At 42.2% G+C, this 23868-nt stretch overlaps 1 protein-coding gene across 1 annotated transcript in view; it reads left to right on the top strand.

Moving 5' to 3' along the window:
* The window catches only part of LOC126413201 (adipokinetic hormone/corazonin-related peptide receptor variant I-like), a 188541-nt gene extending 164917 nt beyond the window's left edge, over positions 1 to 23624 (top strand). The window contains exon 5 of the mRNA XM_050083097.1: positions 23462 to 23624. Coding sequence (XP_049939054.1) covers positions 23462 to 23624 — 163 coding nt within the window. The remainder of the gene's footprint in view (positions 1 to 23461) is intronic.
* The last annotated feature ends 244 nt before the right edge of the window (positions 23625 to 23868 follow it).

Below are 23868 nucleotides of genomic sequence, written 5' to 3'. Positions count from 1 at the left end.
CTAACTATCGTCTCGGCAAATGAGAGCGTAGTTGTCAGTGAACCGTTCCTTGCAAAGTCGGCTGTACAACTGGGGCGAGTGCTAGTACGTCTCTCTAGACCTGCCGTGTGGTGGCGCTCGGTCTGCGATCACTGACAGTGGCGACACGCGGGTCGGACGTATACTAATGGACCGCGGCCGATTTAAAGGTTACCACCTAGCAAGTGTGGCGTCTGGCGGTGACACCACAAAAACATATTTCAGGAATTAGGCCGGTACACTCTAATTCGTTAACACACCAAATTCGACAAACATGACAGAGGCAGCTCCGAACGACAGACAGATACTAACTAATTACTATTAAACACAGTCTTGATCACAATTTATTTTATAAGGTGACCGGTTTCGACCACTGCTGTGGTCATCTTCAGACCATTGAGTGGAAACCCCTTTCTGTTGTGATTCTCCAACAGAAAGGGGTTTCCACTCAATGGTCTGAAGATGACCACAGCAGTGGTCGAAACCGGTCACCTTATAAAATAAATTGTGATCAAGACTGTGTTTAATAGTAATTATTTACAATTTTATTGATCACTGCTGTTCCCATAATGCATTCAAAAGTAATACAGATACTAACTGCCTAACAAACGCGGACAAGAGACAAACAAGCAAGCTGGGTACGAGAGACTGACCAAGAAAACAAGTAAATTTTAACTAGAGTAAATCAAACAAGATATCACCAATTACTTAACTTCTAATGAACTGTGATTTTTCGAGAAGACCTGGCGCAGTACCCTAAAATCGCTCTCCCGAACCGTCCGCTGCGCGCCGATCTCCCGTCTCACGGCGTCGCAGCTCGCACCGGCCAGACTGATGTCGTGGGATGATTCCTGTTGCTCTCGTGTCGACCGCAAAGCCACTACCCCTCGCTATACGGCGCGGTCTACTGGACTGACTTCGCGACCTCACATGCGCCGACGCTCAAGTCGGACAAGTCTTCTTGTGTCTCAGTGCGCGACCGACCAACCGATCGATCCAACCGCCAATGACCATTGCCTGAGCAAACTCGAGCAGACTGGCGGCCTAACGCGCAGACTCAGATGCAGGAACTAAGCCCCGACCGGGCGACCACTCGCTGAGTTCTCTTACTGTCGGAGTGGAAAAACGCTCATTTTGCCAACTTTAAAGGTTTATCCGAACGACATACAAGCAACCCGAACGACAGACAGACACTAACTGTCTTCAATAAAATTCTTCAGGGTATCAGACCGCATCGTCATAATTTAAAATGCGCCAACGTTTCGGCCAGCGTTGCAGCTAGCCTTCATCAGGGCCCTTAAGAAGGCTAGCTGCAACGCTGGCCGAAACGTTGGCGCATTTTAAATTATGACGATGCGGTCTGATACCCTGAAGAATTTTATTGAAGAAGACAACGGCCGCGGAAGCCTACGCTTACAGACACTAACTGCCTCACAAATGCGGACGAGAGACAGACTAGCAAGCTGGGGCGAGACTGACCCAGACTGACCGACTGGTGAGCTCATAGCGCTCCTTAAATGCACGTGAATAGGCGAGATTTCCCCTTTCCTACCAGGAGGAGACACCAAAGCTGCGACTGCCACAGCGGCGCCACCGCTGCGGCGCGCTCTTCAAAACAGAAATTTTTACCATGGCTCAGTTACCATTATATTTTATACATGCTATAGCCTCTGCTCCACGATGATGTCTTTATTTACTTACTATTGGTTTGTCCAGTGAATGATAAAGGTCAGGTTCCAAGGTGTCGTTCATTTAGCTTTAGTTCAAGGCTGGAATTACGTCCAATGGTTTATCTGCAACAAACACACACATTCCCAACAGTGGTCTCATTTATGATAGCTGGGACCGTAAACATGCTCTCTCTAGAAGGAACATGTTGAGTCGTCAACAAGCAATCCATTGGCTTCTAGTTCTAGTTGTATCATGCCCCTAGGTCGACCTAACTCGCAGCAATTCACGATAACCTCTTTAGGTATATATATAGATATGTAAATGTACATGGATATTCAGGATATTCATCCAATGTGCCCTTTGGAAGCAAGGGTGTGGTGTCAGGTTACCCTGTGGGCCTTCTGCTCCTAAATTTCCCAAAAATTGTTGGATCTCACATGCCTAAGCATAATTCTCTCTCACACGTGTTGTGCATATCGAGACATACACTCTCTGACAGTGAAGGAGTTTTTCCGCTGTATAGAAAACAATATCATCTTTTTGGGTCTGTGTCTCTGTGCACTTACCTAGAGCTCCACATTTTGTTGGGTAGTGGTGACCTGTGAGACATTTTCATACTATGTTGGTACATACTATTGGGTACTGCACCATCACATGGAGTGGGGCTCTTATGGTGCTGATGTCTGCTGTTGCAAAGTGATAAAATAACGACTAGGTCTGCTCATTCAGTGTAGCTGTGGTCTAATTCAGCTGGCAGGTCTTTCTGGGTCTTTTGTAGCCCAGCCAGGAATTTTTCCAGAAGTAACAGTACTGTAATTTCTACCCAAAATTCCTCTACTCTGTCAGGAAGTGACCATATGAGTCTTGCCACAGATACTCTTCGATCTAATAAATCTAGTCAGATCTTTACTATCAAAAACAGTCTTGATCACAATTTATTTATTACAGTGACCAGTTTCGATCACTACTGTGGTAATCTTCAGACCTACAAGTCGTATACAAAGCTTTAATTAGAGGGCTACATACATTAAAGAAAATACATAAAGTTATAAAGCTATAAAACGATGAATTACCAATGAGTAAGAACCTCCTTCTGCTGGAAAATCACTACTGGGAAACCAGTGCACCTCTTACTATACAGGGTGTCCCAGCTATCTTGGTACCGGGCGAGGTGGCGCAGTGGTTAGACACTGGACTCGCATTCGGGAGGACGACGGTTCAATCCCGCGTCCGGCCAACCTGATTTAGGTTTTCCGTGATTTCCCTATATCACTCCAGGCAAATGCCGGGATGGTTCCTCTGAAAGGACACGGCCGACTTCCTTCCCCATCCTTCCCTAATCCGATGAGACCGATGACGACGCTGTCTGGTCTCCTTCCCCAAGCAACCAACCAACCAACCAACCAGCTATCTTGTCCACCCAAAATATCTCTGGAACAATAACAGCTATTGGAAAACGACTTTCACCGGTATCAAAGTAGGGCTGGGGCCCATGAATGTACATATTTGGAAACATTCTAAAACGAAGGCGTATGTGTTTTTTAACACAAACTTATGTTTTTTTTAAATAGACCTCCTACATTTTTTCTTCAGCAATCCATAGCATGACAAAGCACATACACAATGGCGTTGATTGCATCGCAATATTCCCATTACATCCCGAGATATTGAGACGCGAATTTGACGCTTGAAACACCCGACATGCGCTGCTAGCGCACGTCCTGAGGCTCAGGCTTGAACCCCATTCTGCCCGTAATCGCGATGTGATTGACATGCATAATCACACTTCCATACTTATCAAGAGGTCCGAAACGAATAATCCGGTCTGCTGCCATCCTGCATTAACGTCGTACATTCCAGCAGGTATTTATCCCATAGGCTAGGGGTGATGCGGTTCTGTAACATATCTGTGTACCGCAACGTTAGTCACAAAATTAACTTCGCTTATCGTTAATCCGTTACTAAAAAGGTATGCCGTTCAACGTTAAAACTTTACTTTACTGTAGATCTAGCGCAAGTGTCAGTCAATCATTCACTCGTAATAGTAAAATTTATGTTGATGGTTTTAGTGAAACGAGCAAGTGGACTAAAAGTGTTACCGTTGTTTAGGTAAAAATGTTTTGATTTCGGAAGTTCAGGTGGAACATAGAAGATGAATTTAAACATGTTTAACCAATTAGTTTTATTATCACATAATTATCAATGTTATGTTTATCTAATGCGTTAAATGACAAATTGTTGCAAACAAATTTTTCTTAACATCACTGGGTAAAATGGGCCTTTGTAGAAACTTCCACTGTTATACCAGCACTACATACTAAACATAGCGTTCACATCTCATGCTCAAAGTGATGCCCATTGGCTTACATACATAGGGTCACTCTGCAGATGCCCTACTTCGTGCTACTGTTTCCTCTTTGATGGCTGTACAAGCTTCATGTCCTCTGGTGTTGTTGGTTCATGTAGGTAAACAGCATCCTTCACTGCTCCCCAAAGAAAATAATCCAGCGGTGTAAGGTCCGGAGACCGGGCAGGCCACCTAACTGGGCCACCTCGTCCAATCCACCTACCTGGGAACTTACGGTTCAGAAGTCGTCGTGCTCGTAAGGCGTTATGTGCAGGGCATCCGTCATGCTGATACCACATGACCATTCTCCGGTTCAGAGGTACGGTGTCCAAGAGAACAGGAAGATTGTGTCGTATAAATCTGGAGTATTGTCTGCCATTTTTGGTGCCATTTATAAAGAAAGGTCCGATAATGGTATCTCCAATAATCCCACACCAAACATTAACTTTCCACGGACGTTGATGCTCTACCTGACGGAGCCATTTTGGATTGTGTGCGGACCAATAATGCATATTCCTCATATTGACAATTCCTTTGTTGGAGAATGATGCCTCGTCGGTAAAGAGAACATCTGCAAAAAAATTTGGATTAGTCAGAAGTTTTTGCTGAGCCCACCGACAAAATGTTACCCTATTGCGGCAGTCATTTCCATGAAGATCCTGGTGTATATGAACATGGTAAGGATGAAATTTATGACATTTAAGGATACGCTGTGCACTTGATTTCGACACACCAACTTCACGTTCAATTTGACGTGTGCTGATTTGAGGATTCACAGCTATGGTAGCGAGCGCAGCAACTTCAGCACGTTCATCTGTGCGTGTTCTAGGACGATGTAGAGGTCTTGGATTTAAGCTTTCCGTTTCACGTAGACGAGATGTGAGACGACCAAACAACCGGCGCGAAGGCGATGGTTTGTCAGGGAGTCGTCTTCTGTACAGTCGTTCTGCCTGAACAGCATTTCGTCCACCTACAACAGGGTACAGTACCGGTATGTAGAATAGGGTAGAAAACAGACATATTAACTTAATAATCATAATGTTCGCTAACGGTACTATCAACAAACAAGCAACCTCATAGCGTATTTCCCGTCAACGTACATTCTCCATAGATCAGCAGCATTTCTACTGATGTGTCGACAGAAGTGCCGACACAGTGTTATTTTGAGGAGGCCGATATGCACGCTATAAGCTCACGCAGAATATCGTGAAGTCTGAAACAGGACGCTCAATGAATGCTATAAAGAAAAGTACGTTGCTTTTGGAACACTTAACTTTAATCCATCCTTGTTGTATACATCGTTCTTGTTGAGACATGCTTTAGACGATAATTATCAACTGCTATGTAAGGCTAATGGCGCCTTGCTAGGTCGTAGCCATTGACTTAGCTGAAGGCTATTCTAACTATTGGCTCGGCTAATGAGCAATGCTTCGTCCATGTAGTCGCTAGCAAAGTCGTCCGTACAACTGGGGCGAGTGCTATTCCGTATCTCGAGACCTGCCTTGTGGTGGCGCTCGGTCTGTGATCACACAGTGGCGACACGCGGGTCCGACATGTACTAAGGGACCGCGGCCGATTTAAAGCTACCACCTAGCAAGTGTGGTGTCTGGCGGTGACACCACATCTACCATATCTTCATGTGTGTAGGCCTACATTATACTGTACAGTATAAGTTCCACAACACAACGTTTATTCACAATGTGTACTACGTCCGTGCCGTCACTAGATTACTGTGATTCACGACTACAATGGCAAACGGAGTACTGCACGCCAAAGCAACAACAAATGGGATGCTTGGAGGGTGGTGGAGTACAGGAGTTTGCATGGGTCGCAAATCATAAACAAGGCGAAGTGGTAACTGTGGCAGTAGTGGGAACTACGTTGGACACTTGACTAGGTAGAGCCAGGCCCTGCGCGACAGGCCCAATGGGTCATATAACGCATTAAATAAACCTTATTTTGGGTGTGCAGGATAAATAAGACAATCTGACGGGTCTACACCGATCGGTATTGGTTCATATTGTGTACGTAGATACGTAAAACGTGCAAGAGGGAAACCATTATGTTGATGGCAGCAGACCGTATTATTCGTTTCCGACCTCCTGATAAGTATGGAGGTGTGATTACACATGTCAATCACATCGCGATTACGGGCTGCATGGGGCTCACGCCTGAGCCTCAGGACGTGCGCTAGCAGCGCATGTCGGGTGTTTCAAGCGTCAAATTCGCGTCTCAGTATCTGGGGATGTAATGGGAATATTGCGATGCAATCAATGCCATTGTGTATGTGCTTTGTCATGCTATGGATTGCCGAAGAAACAACATAGGAGGTCCATTTAAAAAAACACATATGCTATCGGTTTAGAATGTTTCCAAATATGTACATTCATGGGCCCCAGCCCTACATTGATACCGGTGAAAGTCGTTTTCCAATAGCTGTTATTGTTCCAGAGATATTTTGGGTGGACAAGATAGCTGGGACACTCTGTATATAATGGAGGCTCCGCCCACTTCTGATGGAATGATGTCATTACTAACCAATGGGTTATGGGGCGAATAACAATGTAAAATTCCTTAGCTAAAACAACATTGCCAAGAAAGAAAAATAAACACACATTAAACATAGCTTATTTAACAGCTATTGTCAATTAAGAAGCGTTAAAAATATTGAAACATGTAGGATAAATGAACTTCATTTTGACAGTACATGGGTTGCCCTCTCAAGACCTGTTAGTGAACCATTTGAAACCACTGGTTGCCATGGTGAAGTTGGACGCCGTTCCAAAGATGAGGCAGCAGGTTTCTTTCGATTGAAGTTGTTGTAAAGTCGATAGGCAAACTAGTGGTTGCCATGCTGAGGATAAAGGCCAGTGCAAAGATGTGGCAGCAGGCTTCTTTCGTTAGTTGACTAGGGGAGGGAAGAGTGGTGGTAGAGGGAGGGTTGATGAAAGTGAACTGCAAGAAGTGATATATATTGTGAGAGAAGATGGGCTGTTAGCTACCTTTTGAAGTTTGAAAGGATTTTAATTTCTCCAATATTTTCAGGAAGACTGTTCCAATGTCGGGTTTCTGAATTAGAAAATGATCTGGGTAACAAGGCATTGTTGTGGTACAGAGAGGATTTTACTTTCTTGAGAATGTGTATTTCTGCTGTGTTGTTCAGTCAGTAGAGTATGAGTTGAAGATAAATATGCAATGTAATGCCTGAGAAGGCGATGCAACAGAGACAGAGTACGATATTAACTACGCTTATCGGCATATAACCAAGATAATTATTCATAGGTAGGAATGATATAGTCGAAATAGCGTACATGACAAATGTATCACACAAGCATTCATCGCCAGTTCTAGCTCACGTGAGCTCTCATACAAAGGTCCTTGGAGAACCGGATCACCATAATCAAGAGTGGGGAGTATTAGTGACTCTATGAGTCCCTTATTTACCTCGAGAGAAATTTTTTTTTTTCAAATTTCTGTAATGAACGAAGTGATGTTGACACCTTCTCTTCAAACAACAGTTGTGTGTTCGATCCAGAACTATTCCCAAATTCTTTTCAGAAGAAGTAAAGGATTAAGAATGGAAGAGATTCTCTGAACTTAAGAGTAGTAAGTCTTTTGACAGCAACTAAGATTGCTTGCGTTTCAGATGGGATGTTTAAAACCATGTCCTATGCCCATTCTGGAAAAGCAAGGAGGACAGCATTTAAGCTGTGGATGTCTGCGTGCAAATTTCTTTGGCTTGGACTTAGGTATAACTGAACATCATCGGCATATAAATGACATTTGCATTGATAAATAATATTCGACACATCATTAACATAAAATGGGAAAAGTTATGGGCTCTACTCTGATCCTTGTGGGACCCATGTTACTACATTCTTCCGTTGTGACCTCCTTGTTACAATCATTACACACTGTTGGCGGTATGTACTCGTAACATATGAATGGAACGTTGTACAGCACATGAAGAAAAGTGTTTAGTATTGAGTTTAACAAGTAGAATCAAAGCTGGCAGTGTCGAAAGCTTGGCGGAAATCCAAGATGCTCATAAAAGTCTCCTCTTGTTTTTCCATAGCTTGTTTTGATTTACACAGTTTCCGGTACACAGGTTATTTATTTCCAGTCGAAATTCAGTGCTGTGCTACGGCCGTTACCAGTAATGACCCACAAGGATTGAGTCAGTCTCTAACTCCACTAATAGCTTCTCCACGAACCTTCTGCCTTCTCCTTTCACATACTCAACTTTAGCATATAATGTATCTGTACTGATGAGTTGCTTACAGATAATGTCCGCAATCGAACTCTCTAAATCTTTCACGCCCAGAACATCCACTTTGGCGACTAACAGTCCTTAAGCAAACTCACATAATCGGCGCCGAACTTATTCATACTGTCAGGAAAACATATGTACAACATCTACATATTGTATCTGTGCAACACACCCGTGTGTAGTACATCATGATGCATCTAATTCGTCATAGTCCTCCAGACGTTCTACCACACATGATACACTCACGGAAAAAAATCACAACACAAAAAATAATTAATGTAGGATAATGAAATTACTGGAATACGTTCGCCTATGTAACATATTTAACTTTGCAAGATCACAGGTTAATGTAAGCACGAGGTAAGCATTGCAAATGTGAAATGCTGGTACATTAATGACCTGTGTAACTGCCAGACTACTGAATGTAAGCATGTAAACGTGCATGCATTGTGTTGTACAGCTGCCGTTTGTCTGTTTGACCGATGGAGTTCCAAGCCTGTTGCACTTGGTCAGTCAATACAGGAACGGTTAATACTCTTTGCGGATGACACTAGAGTTGTAGACCGATTATGTCACATACGAGTTCAGCTCCAAAAGGCACCAAATGTGAAAAAATGAAAAATGACGTAACGAGTGACAGAATTACTTACAACCTTTACCTGTGTAATAAGAACTGTACCATATCCGTTCTATATTTCCAGTTAACACTTGCGGGTCAATGAGAGGAGTAACAAATCCAGTCTTATTTTGTTTCCAAGAAGTCTCAAATCCAGGCAGCCAATCGTTAGTCTTCTTGGTAAAGACGTCACATACAAAATGGTCGACATCTATTTACATGACATTATGTGTTATAAGGACGTGTCTGGGAATCTTTTTCTTTTACTTTGTTTTGTTCATTGTGATTTTGTAATTAAATTACGCAGTCTGTTATATCAGATGACTACTGGTACTGTGAACTATCCACAGAAACAGAAAATCCAAGGAAAAGGGTATGCAGAGCGGAGAAGTGGATGAAAAATGTCGCGAAACAAAATAAGCATGCAAAAAAGGTTGGTGTTAGACCTCAAATTAGTTGCGAACATGACAGTGTTTTCTGCTGTGCTGTACGTTTATTACCAACTGACATTCAAGAATTTCATGACTGTTTCTATGAGAATAAAGATTCTATTTCACAAAATAAGGTCATTTCGCAACACATAGATGTAATTTCACTAAAGAGGCGTAGAGCCAGTCAGGAAAGTGGCACAGATGTCAAGAAGACCATAGCTGTAACATATAAAGTAAAACCTCGGACTGGGGTGATAAATGTATGTCAAGATACATTTCAGAGAGCGATGGGTGTTACTGGCCCGGTGAAGATAGGTGGGTCTAGACTGACAGCCGAAAGGACTAGTCTTGAAGAAGAGATTTATTTCCATATTCAATCATTCAAATGCAAAGAAAAGCATTATGGCAGACGTGCATTCCTGCAGTCTATTCTAAATATGTGGATGTTATTTTGTGAAAGACGTGGAACTTCTGGCGGTATCTCCTTACTGCATTTACAAGGTAGTTTGCTGTCTTCTGCCATTTAATATTATTTAACCTCTACTACATTGTAATTTAAAAGTTAGGAAACCACTAAGTCTCTTTGATTATTGGTTATTTCACATATTGTGATTCAAAACTGAAAACAATTTTGTAATGGACATTTCAAGAAAGCATATTCTCATATTTATTTTCGTGCACATGTATTTCTGTACAGGTCTGTTCTTTCTTCACAAATTTTTAACAGTTTACTTAAAAGGTAAATATTTAATCGCTATAATAGGTTAGTTTATAGATATTTGTTACCAAATTCAGCCTAGGGTTTTACAGCATGAAACAGGATACTTGCAGCGAATGTCTGAAATACAGTATACAATTTAAATCAGCTACATCTACAGAAGAGAAGATGGAGACAGTTGTTCAACTCATGGTCCTTAAATACAGGACAAACGTATTTTTCCAGAACCACAACCAGCTGCTTAAAAATTCACTGACTGAAAGTTGATGCAAAATCAACCTCTGTCTAACGCTACCATTGGGTAGGATTATTACTCAAGGCAGCTACAGTGTTTCATCTTGATATTGTGACTGTGGAAAAAGATGAAACTGTTAATGAGAATACAATACACTTCTACAGCTGGCTAGAGACAGATGGGGTAGGGGATCTCATGAAATAAGTTCTTTTTTTGGAATTTCTTGAAAAGACTCTTTCCCCTTTGCAGGAAGAACGAAATTCAGCAGTTAGAGTGTTTCGTGACAGTTTGTCATCAGAGAATAATAACTACTGCAACCTTCTCGTATTGTCGGGAATTGAACATCACTTCAGTTTCCAAGTAGATTGCCTCTTTCTCATTAGAAGTCGTTCCTACAGGCCTGAAGATATGGCTGGGCAGGTTGGAAAAAAGGTAAGGGAAGAAGTTCTATTCTTTTAGAGTATGAAATCTTTTAAAGACACTGTAAAACTGCATATGTTATGTGTTGATTTCAATCAGGTCAGCTAGCAAGATATGTCCAAAGTTTGTATGCCATATTCAAAACGCATAAAGATAAGTGAAGCGAAGAGCGTTACTTTGCAAACACAAAGAGCTCTGGTTGGTCTACATCCATGCTATGCGGGAATCCCCCATTGTGAACTCATAACTCAAAAAAAAAAAAGAAAAATATCTGTAAAATATGAGCAAATCATGGCAATGATTAGGAACTTAATACTAAAATCCATGTACAACCAGCGAAAAAGAGTGACGTAATTAAAATCCTTTGGGGAATGGGATATTATGTTGGGGATCTGCTCTTTTACAACAGATCCCTAAATGAAGATAACAATAAAAAATCTTCCAATTGTGTTAATGACAATGAGGTGATGAATGAAGACAATCTGTACGAAAGTAATGCTGTTCTTTGTTTTGGAGCACCTTTCTTTTTATGTTCGTAATATAAATATTTTCTTTAAATTTACGCAAGAACGTACGTCATATACCAGGAAAAGGATGTTATGATGAAGTCAATCTCCTTGTGGTTGACAGATGTTCGTGGTTAACTTCTGCGTCACATGTAGATTTTGTTGTAGTATAGATCTTTAATTTTGTTTTGAATGCGCCAGGGAATAACGTTGTTCAGGCAGTTTGAAAGGTGCTAAAGAGGTCCAAAATTCACTAGAACCTCACAACAGGAGAGTAAATAATAATGTTACCATGTTTAACCAAAATACTGGTGGATTAAAGAAGAAAGAAGATTCTCACAAAAGTAAAGTAAAAAATGATGTTACCATTTTTCACCAAAATATTCCGGGATTGAAGAATAAAATAGATGAGCTCTTGGTTTGTTTAGATGACATTGAATCTGATAATGTAATAGATATATTAAGCCTGTCTGAGCATCACATTGTGTCTGATATGGAAAAGGTAGATATCAGTGGTTAGAAACTAGCTGCACATATGAGTAGAGAGAATAAGGTGAGAGGAGGAGTTGCCATATATGTCAAAAGTTATCACTGTGTAAAAATCTTAGAAACAAAAAAGTTTTGTCTAGAGCAACATATAGAAGCATGTGCCTGTCAACTTAAACTGAAGGAGGGCTCTTTTATAATTGTAACAGTATATAGGTCCCCTTCAGAAAACTTTCATTTACTTCTGGAAAACTTGGATGCCTTGTTGTGCTATCTGTCAGATAGGGGAAAGCAAATTATTATTTGTGGGGATTTCAATGTTGATTCACTGAAAGAGTGTAATAGGAAGAATGATCTGGAAGTCTTGCTCCGTTCTTTCAATTTGACATCTGCCGTTAATTTTCCTACTCGTGTAGTAAAAGGCAACAGCACATTGATAGATGACACTTTTATAGACCAAGATACGTTTAAAAACATAAATTCTTGTCCTGTTGAGAATGTCCTTTCTGAGCATGGTGCTCAGCTAGTTACAGTATATGACATAGCTCCATTCAGTAATTCAAAACTACCATCCAAAGTTGTGTGTTCAATTAATGACTCAACAACTAGAAATTTCAGAGAAAATCCTCAGCAGTTAGACTGGGATGAGGTGTACAAGGAACCAGATGTTAATTTAAAATATAATTTATTTCATGATTTGAACTGTTTCCCCAAGAAAGTAGTTAAATCTAATTATAAGAAACCATGCAAAAAAGCTTGGCTTACTAAAGGAATTAAAATATCTTGTAACCACAAAAGGGATCTGTATCTAACAACAAGAAAATGTAATGACCCAGAAACAGGCAAATATTATAAAAACTACTATGCACATTAAGAAAGTTTATTAAAAAGTCCAGAAGCATGTGCATCATGTCTGAGATTTGAAACCTCTGATAACAAAATCAAAACAATTTGGAATATTATTACAAGCGAGACAGGGCAACCAAGAGTACAAGATGACGGCATTACCATCAAAGGGAATGGAAACTTGACAAACAACAAGCCGGAAGTCGAAAACATTTTGAATAATCATTTTTTAAATGCTGTAGAGAAAATAGGATGTAAATGTTCATTAGAAGAAGCAAGGCAGTTAACAGAAGAGGCTTACCCACACCATTTGATACAACTGAAATTCCACCCACCTCTCCCTCTGAAATTGGGAAAATAATAAACCCTCTCAAGAATAAAAGCTCACATGGAATTGATGGCATTTCCAGCAGGATAATAAAAGCTTGTTCCCAAGAGAGAAGTGGGATTCTTAGCCACATATGTAATAGCTCTCTGAAGCAGGGTATTTTCCCAGATAGACTGAAGTATGCCATTGTTAAACCTCTGCATAGAAAAGGGGATACGTCTGATGTCAACAGCTATCGCTCAGTCTCTCTTCTGACTGCCTTATCAAATGGTTCAAATGGCTCTGAGAACTATGGGACTTAACTTCTGAGGTCATCAGTCCCCTAGAACTTAGAGCTACTTATACCTAACTAACCTAAGGTCATCACACACATCCACGCCCAAGGCAGGATTCGAACCTGCGACCTTAGCCGTCGCGCGGTTCCAGACTGTAGTGCCTAGAACCGCTCGGCCACTCCGGCCGGCGACTGCCTTATCCAAAATTCTTGAAAAGGCAATGTATTGTAGAGTAGTTTCACACATTTGCAAAAATAAAGTTTTAACAAAATGTCAGTTTGGTTTCCAGAAAGGTTTTTCAATGGAAAATGAAATATATACTTTCGCTAATGAAATATTAAATGCTCTGAGTGACTGGAAGTTGGGATATTTTGTGATGTCTCAAAGGGTTTTGTTTGTGTAAATCACGGAATACTTCTAGATAAGCTCAAGTACTGTGGTATGAATGGAACAGTGCTCAAAACTAGTGATTTCTCAAACTGGGGAACAATCAAGAATGGGGTGCCGCAAGGTTCGGTCTTTGGTCCTCTGTTGTTCTTAATATATTTTAATGACTTGCCATTCTATATTCACGAAGATGCGAAGCTGGTACCTTTGGCTGATGATGCAAGTATAGCTATCACACCCAACAGACAAGAATTCACTGGTGAAATCGTAGACGATGTTTTTCAGAAAATCAATAAGTGGTTCTCTGCAGATGGGCTCTCATTAAACTTTGACAAAACACAGGACATACAGTTCCACAAAATAAATGGAATGGCACCATTAATAAATATAGACTTCAATCAGAAATCGGTAGCTAAGGTAGAATATTCAAAATTTCTAGGTGTACGCATTGATGAGAGGTTGAACTGGAAAAAAACATACTGAAGATTTGCTGAAACGTTTGAGTTCAGCCACTTATGCTATTAGGGTCATTGCAAATTTTGGCGATATACATCTCAGTAAATTAGCTTAACACGCATATTTTCATTCTCTGCTTTCGTATGGCGTCGTATTCTGGGGAAGTCATCATTGAGTAAAAGAGTGTTCATTGCACAAAAGGGTGTAATCAGATTAATTGCTGGAGCTCATCCAAGATCATCCTGCAGACAACTATTTAAAGAGCTAGAGATCTTTGTTGTAGCCTGACAATATACAGGGTGTTACAAAAAGGTACGGCCAAACTTTCAGGAAACATCCCTCACACACAAAGAAAGAAAATATGTTATGTGGACATGAGTCGGAAAACGCTTACTTTCCATATTAGAGCTCATTTTATTACTCCTCTTCAAATCACATTAATCATGGAATGGAAACACAAAGCAACAGAACGTACCAGCGTGACTTCAAACACTTTGTTACAGGAAATGTTCAAAATGTCCTCCGTTAGCGAGGATACATGCATCCACCCTCCGTCGCATGGAATCCCTGATGCGCTGATACAGCCCTGGAGAATGGCGTATTGTATCACAGTCGTCCACAATACGAGCACGAAGAGTCTCTACATTGTTACCGGGGTTGCGTAGACAGGAGCTTTCAAATGCCCACATAAATGAAAGTCAAGAGGGTTGAGGTCAGGAGAGCGTGGAGGCCAAGAAATTGGTCCGCCTCTACCAATCCATTGCTCACCGAATATGTTGTTGAGAAGCGTACGAACACTTCGACTGAAATGTGCAGGAGCTCCATCGTGAAAGAACCACATGTTGTGTTGTACTTGTAAAGGCACATGTTCTAGCAGCACAGGTAGAGTATCCCGTATGAAATCATGGCGGTGAATCGATGAAGTGCAGTACATACTGACGAAACTAAAATGAGCTCTAAAATGGAAATTAAGCGTTTCCGGACACGTGTCCACATAACATCTTTTCTTTATTTGTGTGTGAGGAATGTTTCCTGAAAGTTTGGCCGTACCTTTTTGTAACACCCTGTATATATTGACTTATGAAATTTGTTATTAATAATCCGAACGAATTCAAAAGTAATAGCAGTGTACATTGCTACAACACTAGGAGAAAGGATGATCTTTACTACTCGATGTTAAATCTAACTTTGGCTCATAAGGTGGTAAATTATGCTGCCACAGAAGTCTTTGGTCACTTGCCTAATAGCATCAAAAGTCTGACAGATAGCCGTATAGCATTTAAAAAGAAATTAAAAGAATTTCTTAATGTCAACTCCTTCTACTCATTAGATGAACTTTTGGATATAGTAAGTGAGTAATTTCCACAACGTCCCAAAAAACATTAAAAGTATTAAGTGTCATGTAATTTTTTGTGTAATGTAATACCTGGTATAGACACCTTTTATTAACCAGACACGTTCCACATCATTACGAAGTGTCGTATTCGTGATCTATGGAACAAGTAATAATCTAATCTGAAAATAATGAGTAAAATATTTTGTGCAATAAAAATATTCTCACTAATTTTCTTTGCAATATTTCTAAACCTTTAAGTTAATAACAGTTCCCACTATGAAATGGAGAGTGTAAACTGGAGTACAAAACACTGCAAATCAAGGAGTCAACTATATTTTACTGTTTGTAGTAATATATGTAACTCCAGAACAACATTACTAAACTTAAAACAATTTTACGCCAAAAGATACTAAATCTATCTTATTTATGCAATAAGAATTAAACAAATAAATATTTAATTGAGATACCACAGCTGTTTGGGTAAAACAACGAAACTACAAAACATACACTCACGCTACAGTTGTTCTAGAACGTTTTCTGTCTCTGCTGCAAAACTGGATTTTATGAATTTGATAGCTTCTGGAAATGAGTTTCTCGTATGTGCTTCAGTGGTGACAGATCTGGTGGTCCAGCAGGACAAGGTAGCATGTTGACACTCTGTGGAGCATGTTGGGATACAACAGCGGTATGTGCGCGAGCGTTATCCAGCTGGAAGATACTTCCTGAAACGCTTTCCACGAATGGCAGCACAGTAGGTCGGATCAGCAGGCTGACACAATTTTGCAGTCATGTTGCGTGGGATAAACACGAGAGTGCTCTTGGTGTCACACAAAGTCCCACACCAGACCATAACACCAGGTGTAGGTTCAGTGTGTCTATCACCCGGACAGGTTGGTTACAGGCCCTCAGCTGACCTTCTAACCAACACACAACCATCACTGGCACCAAAGAAGATCCATATTTTATGAGAAAACACAGCTGACCCTGCCCTCCAGCTATGACACAACTGAAATCGCGAATGGGAATTGTTTGTGGTCAGTGGGATGCAGGCTACGGGGCCTCTGTCTCGAAGCTGTCTTTGAAGTAGCCGATTTGTAACACTTCGTTGAGTCACTGTGGTGCCAAGTGCTGCTCAGATGACTCCTGCAGATGCAGTAAGATACACCAGCGGCATACGCCGAACACGATGGTCTTCCCTCTCGGTAGTGCCACGTGGCCCTTCGGAGCCCGATCTTCTTGCGGCCATACATTCTCCTGACCACCGCTGCCAATAATCATCTTCAATGGTTGTATTCCTGCGAAGCCTTCCAGCAGTATCGCAGACGAAACATTCAGCTTCTCGTAGTCTGTTACGCGACCTCATATAGACTCAGTGACGTGTTCATAGTGGTGTCTTTCTCGCTCTAAACGCATTGTTGACTAAAATCCACTCACCATGTCCAATATGTAAAGTAACTAACGCTAAAGACCGTCACAGCGTGTATTTAGAGCAAACAAGATTTGCACCCTCATAGTCCGTTACTAGCGTCAGTTTTATGCAACTAGCAAGAAATTTAAAAAACGTCAGCTTTCCGATGTAGAAACACGCTGCTTTCTTTTATGTCGCATAACTCCTTCTTGGTGTTGCGATTTTTTTCCGTCAGTGTGCTTGTATATTTAATTTCAGAGTGCCTTGCGGAACTTAATCACTCGAACTGAGCCTTCGTGACTTCTTACACAATTTAGTTGGTTCATTCACCGAGACAGTAGAGCCTTGTGACAGTACGTCATTGGCAATAGCCACCCACACTTGGACAATAACCCACTAAGTTCCACAGAGCGTTGTCAAACATCAATTCTTGCACGCTCTCTTATCAAGGATTCTAACCCTAATATTGCGCAGTACCCCTCATCTTCAAAGGTAAAACTTCCATAATATCTCAGAACTGGCTTGCTCCAAGCTGAGAAGCTACAATCACTGAACACAGAGGTTCGAGATCATTATTTTCTGCCCCATGTAACCAATAAAGCGGTCGGTTCAACCTCCACTTCCCCAAAAGGTCCAGACTCGCTACAGACACGTGACCCCCTGTGTCACATTATAATTTATGCTCTCTGTCGTATATTACGCCACTGTTTTCCTCTTAATACAGCTATGTGACATTTAAACTGTCTGAGTGTTCCATTCAGCGGATTTGTGGCTCCCATTGGTGTTTAACGGCATATTACTTCGTCCTTGCACATTTCGCTTTTTACAGTTCTGTTCACGGAGCCAAACCTCTCCACATTTATTACACTGCGCATGGCGAGACTGCCTTTGCGGCCCAAACGCTCGTAACACCTTACGCTTGCTGGGAACACATCCGTTTTTGCCTGTACCCCTGTGATTAGAATGGTTCAAATGACTCTGAGCACTATGGGACTTAAATTCTGAGGTCATCAGTCCCTAAGAACTTAGAACTACTTAAACCTAACTAACCTAAGGACATCACACCCAGGATTCGAACCTGCGACCGTAGCGGTCGCGCGTTTCCAGACTGTAGCGCCTAGAACCGCTCGACCACCCCGGCCGGCCCCTGTGACTGTAACTTCTCTTCTAGAGTCGTGGTCCCCTTAATGGTCGCAGGCAGGCTCTTCAAGTTTTCTACATGCATCGTCTTTGACATATCAGCTGGAAGCTCTTTCGGAATGCGTCGAATGCTCCACACTTTGCCTCCTGAAGAATAACTTTCTTCGTCTCGTCATTCCCCATCTACTCGTAAGTGTTAGCATTAATCTTCCTTTTCCTATAGAGAAGACTTTCTACCGATTGATTTCTCCTCCGTGACACCTCACTCAGGTGTTCTACTTTGTTTCTTATAATGCTGGACAGACCCTTTGCTTCAATACATGTGCATTTTTTAAGTTTTCATGTCAGCCCTCGTGACTTTGCTTAACCCGCAAATCTTTTGTAACAGTTGTTCATAGTCTTGAAACTCATCTTTTTGGCTCGTTCTAGGTTACCTACCACTTAGCTGCTAACTGCTTATGTATCTGAACGTGATTTGCCCTTCAAGCATCTGTTTGATCCACAAAATACTGAGTCGCCTCTTGCGAGGAAACACTCTGCGAATATCTGTCCACCAAGTAAAATTGCAGCAATAGGGAGAACACAGAGACACCAACAGCAAAAGCAGTCATAGTAGTAACACTCTGCTTCTGATTTTTAAGCCTAATCATAAGCCCTCCAGCAAAATGACCGTAGCAATAGCATGTTTGAAACTTCGCTGGTGTTATCTCCACACACAGTGTGATGTGACTCAATAGTTTGCACTTTGTACATCTCATTGCCCACATGCTGGAGTGATCTTTCCTAGTGTCTCGAGGAAACTGTGAAACATCTGCAGGTTTTTCAAACCTTACAAATTCCAATCTTAGGTTTAAGTGACAATTTTCCTTCCCCATTACTTCCGTAGAACAACAGGCAACACGAGAGGGGAATCATCTTATCGCTCTGCATTCTTAAAACAGTGAAATACAGATGATGATGACAATCTCGACCCAGACATCTGCAGCTGTCGATGTTGCAGTGACCACTTCTAGTAGGTATCACTTGTAGCAGCGGAAGTTGGTGACTGCTGCTGTGGTTGGTGAGATTGGTCAGGTCATTTGACCACACTGGTGTGGTTGCAGTGGTCTGGTGGTGAGTGACAATTGCTCGTCTGCCGAACTGTCATGGAAATAGTACTGACAAGTAACCTCCTTCCATAATAACACACAGAGTGATGACAGTTCTGGAAGGTGGTTAATACCATCCATGATACATGCTGGCCTTGGTCAGTCACCTCGCGGTAATGTCTCATAGGTGGTGACGACAGTTGGCAAAGGTTTGCTGCTGTCAATGTGGAGGCCTTAGTGCTGTTTGTAGTGTTGGCAGAAGAGCCAACACTGTGTTTCTAGAGGAGGCCGAAATGCACGCGTTTAATTACACGCTGACTGGCGTTAGGTCTGGAACAGGACAATATCTCGAGAATTGCAAATAAAGTAAGTAGTTGATATAATACTTAACTTTAATCCACAATTGTAGAACATCTCTCTTGACGGTACATGTTATAATCACAATATATATAGCAAAGGATTATGGCGCCTTGCTAGGTCGTAGCAAATGTAGCTGAAGGCTATGCTAACTATCGTCTCGGCAAATGAGAGCGTATTTGTCAGTGAACCATTGCTATGAACGTCGGCTGTACCACTGGGGCGAGTGCTAGTACGTCTCTCTAGACCTGCCGTGTGGTGGCGCTCGGTCTGCTATCACTGACAGTGGCGACACGCGGGTCCGGCGTATACTAATGGACCGCGGCCGATTTAAAGGCTACCACCTAGCAAGTGTGGTGTCTGGCGGTGGCACCACACCGTTGTGGGTCAAGAGTTTTTTGGGGCACAATAAACAGTGGACAGCATTTGCAACGACTCGCTCATTCACATTGGTCAGCACAGTGCTCAGTGGTGCAAGTGCAAGTGATTTGGGTTTCCCAGTGGAGATGATGGCAGCTCATGGCTGTGATATGTGTCCACACATGGCGATGGCGAACAAGAAAAGCATGTGCCTGCATACGGCAGTGGACAGCGGAAGTATTTGTCTGCTCAGGCCAGTTGCTGGACAGCTATGTCCCCACAGCTTGAACCACAGTCCACTAGGATATGATGTCAACAACATATGACAGTCACCCAACAGTGCCCTACCAGTGGCAAGGTACTAAGTCGGCGATGTTCAGACTTAACACAGGCAGCAGGGCAACAGCGAGCAGATAGTGAAGACACACTCTGGTGGTGGCAGCTTACTGACTCATCTGGACTTGTGGAACTACCTAACGATTTTGGTTCCTTTTTTTTTTTTTTTACTTTTACCGTTCATCTAGTACCCTTCCGTTTTCCACCACGTCACTTTCTTTATGTTTTAGACCACCAGTACTGCTCCTGGTTGGAGTCATTCGGAACTCTCTCCACTTAAAGTAACTCATTTTGCTGCTGCTTCTTTTTGCCTCAACTAATTTAATTTAATTTTTGAGGTGATAATTCAACCTCTAAATTTTGGTATACACGGTGATCAGAAATAGACTGAAATCATTGGAAGGACGTTGTAGGTTAGGTTGTGCTAACAAATAATTGTCAAGAAAAAAAACCTCAGTATTTCGCGCCATTTCCAAGATAATTAGCGTTGACTCAGCTAGAAATCGGTACAAAAGTTAGACTTGGGACTGTAGTAAGGATCGAACCCGAGCCAAGGGGTGAGTAACCTTGTGCTCTATCAACTACGCTGTGAGAAGAGTTGGCACTAACTGTATCTGGAGATCCGTTTGAATTTGCTCGCGCAGCGGCTTGACTGGGTAACTTCAATGCTTATTAACTCGGAAACGGTGCAACTAATCGAATTTTTTCTAACTATTATTTCACTGCACAACCTACCCAGCAACTACGTTATAAACATTTCGGCTGCTGCTGACCCCCATGTGCATATCACTTATTCCTCTTTGTGCAGAAACTTTCGTAAACGTTAGTGGGTGATTCCATGAAAAGCAGTTACAATATGTGTACTTAAAAAAGAAAACCACTTTTTGATTGCTACAAATTGTATCAATGAGTAATAAAGTATACCAACGGTAGTGCCTACATAGAAGTTAAGGTAATTTGCACTTTAGCAGTTGGTAGCATTAGGTTAAAGATAATTATTTATCAGCTGAATTGCGTGTGCTGAACTAGTATATCTTCAAATGGTACAGCGGCATACCTGGAGTGCGACACAATGAAAGCGTTTCTCGTTTCTGAAAATAAAATGTATTATTATACTCAGCACGCCTATTTTATTAGTATACTTGTAGCTTATGACCATATAGTTACGCAAACTCAGTTGTCCTTCATGTGACAAAGGAGGCTATGATTCTAATTGCATCCAGAGAAAAATATTTAAAATAAGCATTGCCCTCTTTTCTAAGACAGGAGTGGAAGTAATGATATACGACAGCAATACTCCAATTACGTGTTCACTACAGTCATATACAGGGTGAGTCAGGAGTGAACCATGAATTTACTTTCAAAACTTTTTCTTCAGAATTTACTTTATTTACTAGCGATTCATCAAGAACAACAACACATTTAATCACACTATGTGAGCGTGGAAGTAGTTGCCAGTGGGTAACTGATGAAAAACAAATTTCTTTCAACAAATAGAAAATTTATTCCTAAAAGCCCCCCCCCCCCATTTCTTTTGAAACAGATTTAAAATTATAATCAGAAAGCGCCATCTAAATATCATGTTACAATTTATTTATTCAGAGGCAGAAAGAAAAATTTTTTTACAGTATGAGCTTTCGGGCTGAGAACCTTGCCGCTCTCTTTTGACATGGCCGTGGTCACGACCGCTCACAACAACCTCTGAAGGACTACACTGGTGCAAATCTGCAACACACCAGATTACTTTAAACTAAATATTTTAACAACTTACACATGAATATAAACTGTGCACCACGTAGGTGGGATGGAAATGGTACAAAACATTAAAAGATTAACTTGCCACCGAAGGTAGAACTTCATTTAAAAAAAAAAAAAAAAAAAAAAAACTCTTACCGTGAAAGGGTGGCAACTTTATATACTAAAATGACCATTTAAATAAAAACCCAAGAAATGCAGTCTTACATAAAATATACAAGGTTAGCCAAACATGCTCTACATTACACATATACCGCCTCTCAAGATGATGGCAAGATAAAAAACATATTTCAGGAAGTCGTCCGTTACACTTCAAACAATAAATTCGTTAACACCGAATCCGACAAACATGACAGTGGCAGCTATTAACGTACGGCAGACCGACAGACAGACACTAACTGCCTAATAAATGCAGACGAGAGATAGACGAGCAAGCTGGAGACGAGAGACTGACCATAAAAACAAGTAGAACTTAACAAGTAAATGAAACAACATATCCGGAATCACTTAACTTCTAATAAACTGCGATGTCTGGCGAAGACCTGGCGCAGCACCCCCAAAACGCTCTCCCGAACCGTCCGCTGCCAGCCGCTTCAACGGACGCAGGGAGTCGCGCCGGTCTCCCGTCTCACGGCGTCGCAGCTCGCACCGGCCAGACCGATGTCGTGGGTTGACTCCTGTTGCTCTCGTGTCGTCCGCGAAGCCACTGCCCCTCGCTATACGGCGCGGCCCACTGGACTGACGTGACTCAAGACGGACAAGTCATCTTGTGTCTCAATGCGCGACCGACCAACCGATCGATCCAACCGCCAATGACCATTGCCTGAAGAAACTCGAGCAGATTGGCGGCCTGATACACACTAGCACTCCGGACGACCGACAGACACTGACTGCCCCACACTGACCCGGCTGACCAACTCAGCAGACTAGCCGCTTAGCGAGCTCATAGCGCCCCTTAAATGCACGTGAACAGGCTACCTTTCCCCATTCCCACCAGAGGAAGACACCAAAGCTGCGACTGACCACAGCGGTGCCACCGCCAGAAACGGAGGGTGACTGCTTCATAATACGCGCTGCGGCGCGCTCTTCAAAACAGCAAATTTTACCACGGCTCAAGGAGGAAAGGTACATGCTTTGAGGGGTGATGGTGTTAGTGATTCTGAACAAAAAACTTCATATGAACGTATGCCCTGTTAAGAATGGTTTCCGAATCAGAACACATTTAAAATCACTTTTGTACGTTTTTCTTGAATAACTGGAAAACCATACCCTGCAGCAAAAACGTGTCGCAGTACAAAATTAAACTATTTTAAATTTCCTACAACAAAGGTCCTATTCATTTTTATTTTCTCTAGAACTAACGGTTTGTGCGGAAAAGACCCATTGGGTCCACAAAACCTCAGATATTAGACTTTAACGCTAATACCTCTAATACCACTACTAGCAAGAACTAGCGGTCCAAACAGCCTGTTTGTACTGCCGGGTCTCAAATGAGTCCCGGTGCGACAGTCAGCGTAGCTCTGGTCTCAAGAATGCACAGTCACACATAAGCAGCGAATCGTGCAGTGTAGCTGGTGGAATACTGGGGCACATGCGCTCAGCAGCAGGCTGGCAGCTGCACCACACGCAGCCACGACCTCGCTGACACGGCGGCGTGTTTTCGTGTTGCAGTGAGTTCGCGTCCGGGACGCTGCGGCGCAGCCCCGCCACGGCGACGCCGACGGCGGTGGGCGGCGACGGTAGCGGCAGCGGCAGCGGCAGCAGCCGGCGCTGCACGAGGCGGCGTCGCGACGACCAGCTGTGGGACGGCGCCGCAGCTGCTGCGCCGCTCTGACTGGCGCCAGCTGGCAGGGGCACCGGCGTCCTACATCAGATGGACTGTTTGCTGACACGTCCAACTGAATGTTTCCCACTGAATAAATCAATAAAATAATAGTTTGCCAATTTATCTGTCTCATTACTGTCTACGTCTATTCAGCCTCTCACTGACTTTGTCTACATGTCTCTTCAGTTCATATTTTGGTGAACTTGAAACGCAAATTACTGTTTCAAAAAGGAATCTGAATAATAAGTCATTC

Source organism: Schistocerca serialis, chromosome 7, assembly GCF_023864345.2.
Source record: "Schistocerca serialis cubense isolate TAMUIC-IGC-003099 chromosome 7, iqSchSeri2.2, whole genome shotgun sequence".
Lineage (NCBI taxonomy): Eukaryota > Metazoa > Arthropoda > Insecta > Orthoptera > Acrididae > Schistocerca > Schistocerca serialis.
The sequence above is the reverse complement of the archived record's forward strand: the minus strand, read 5'-3'. Positions and strand labels throughout refer to the sequence as shown.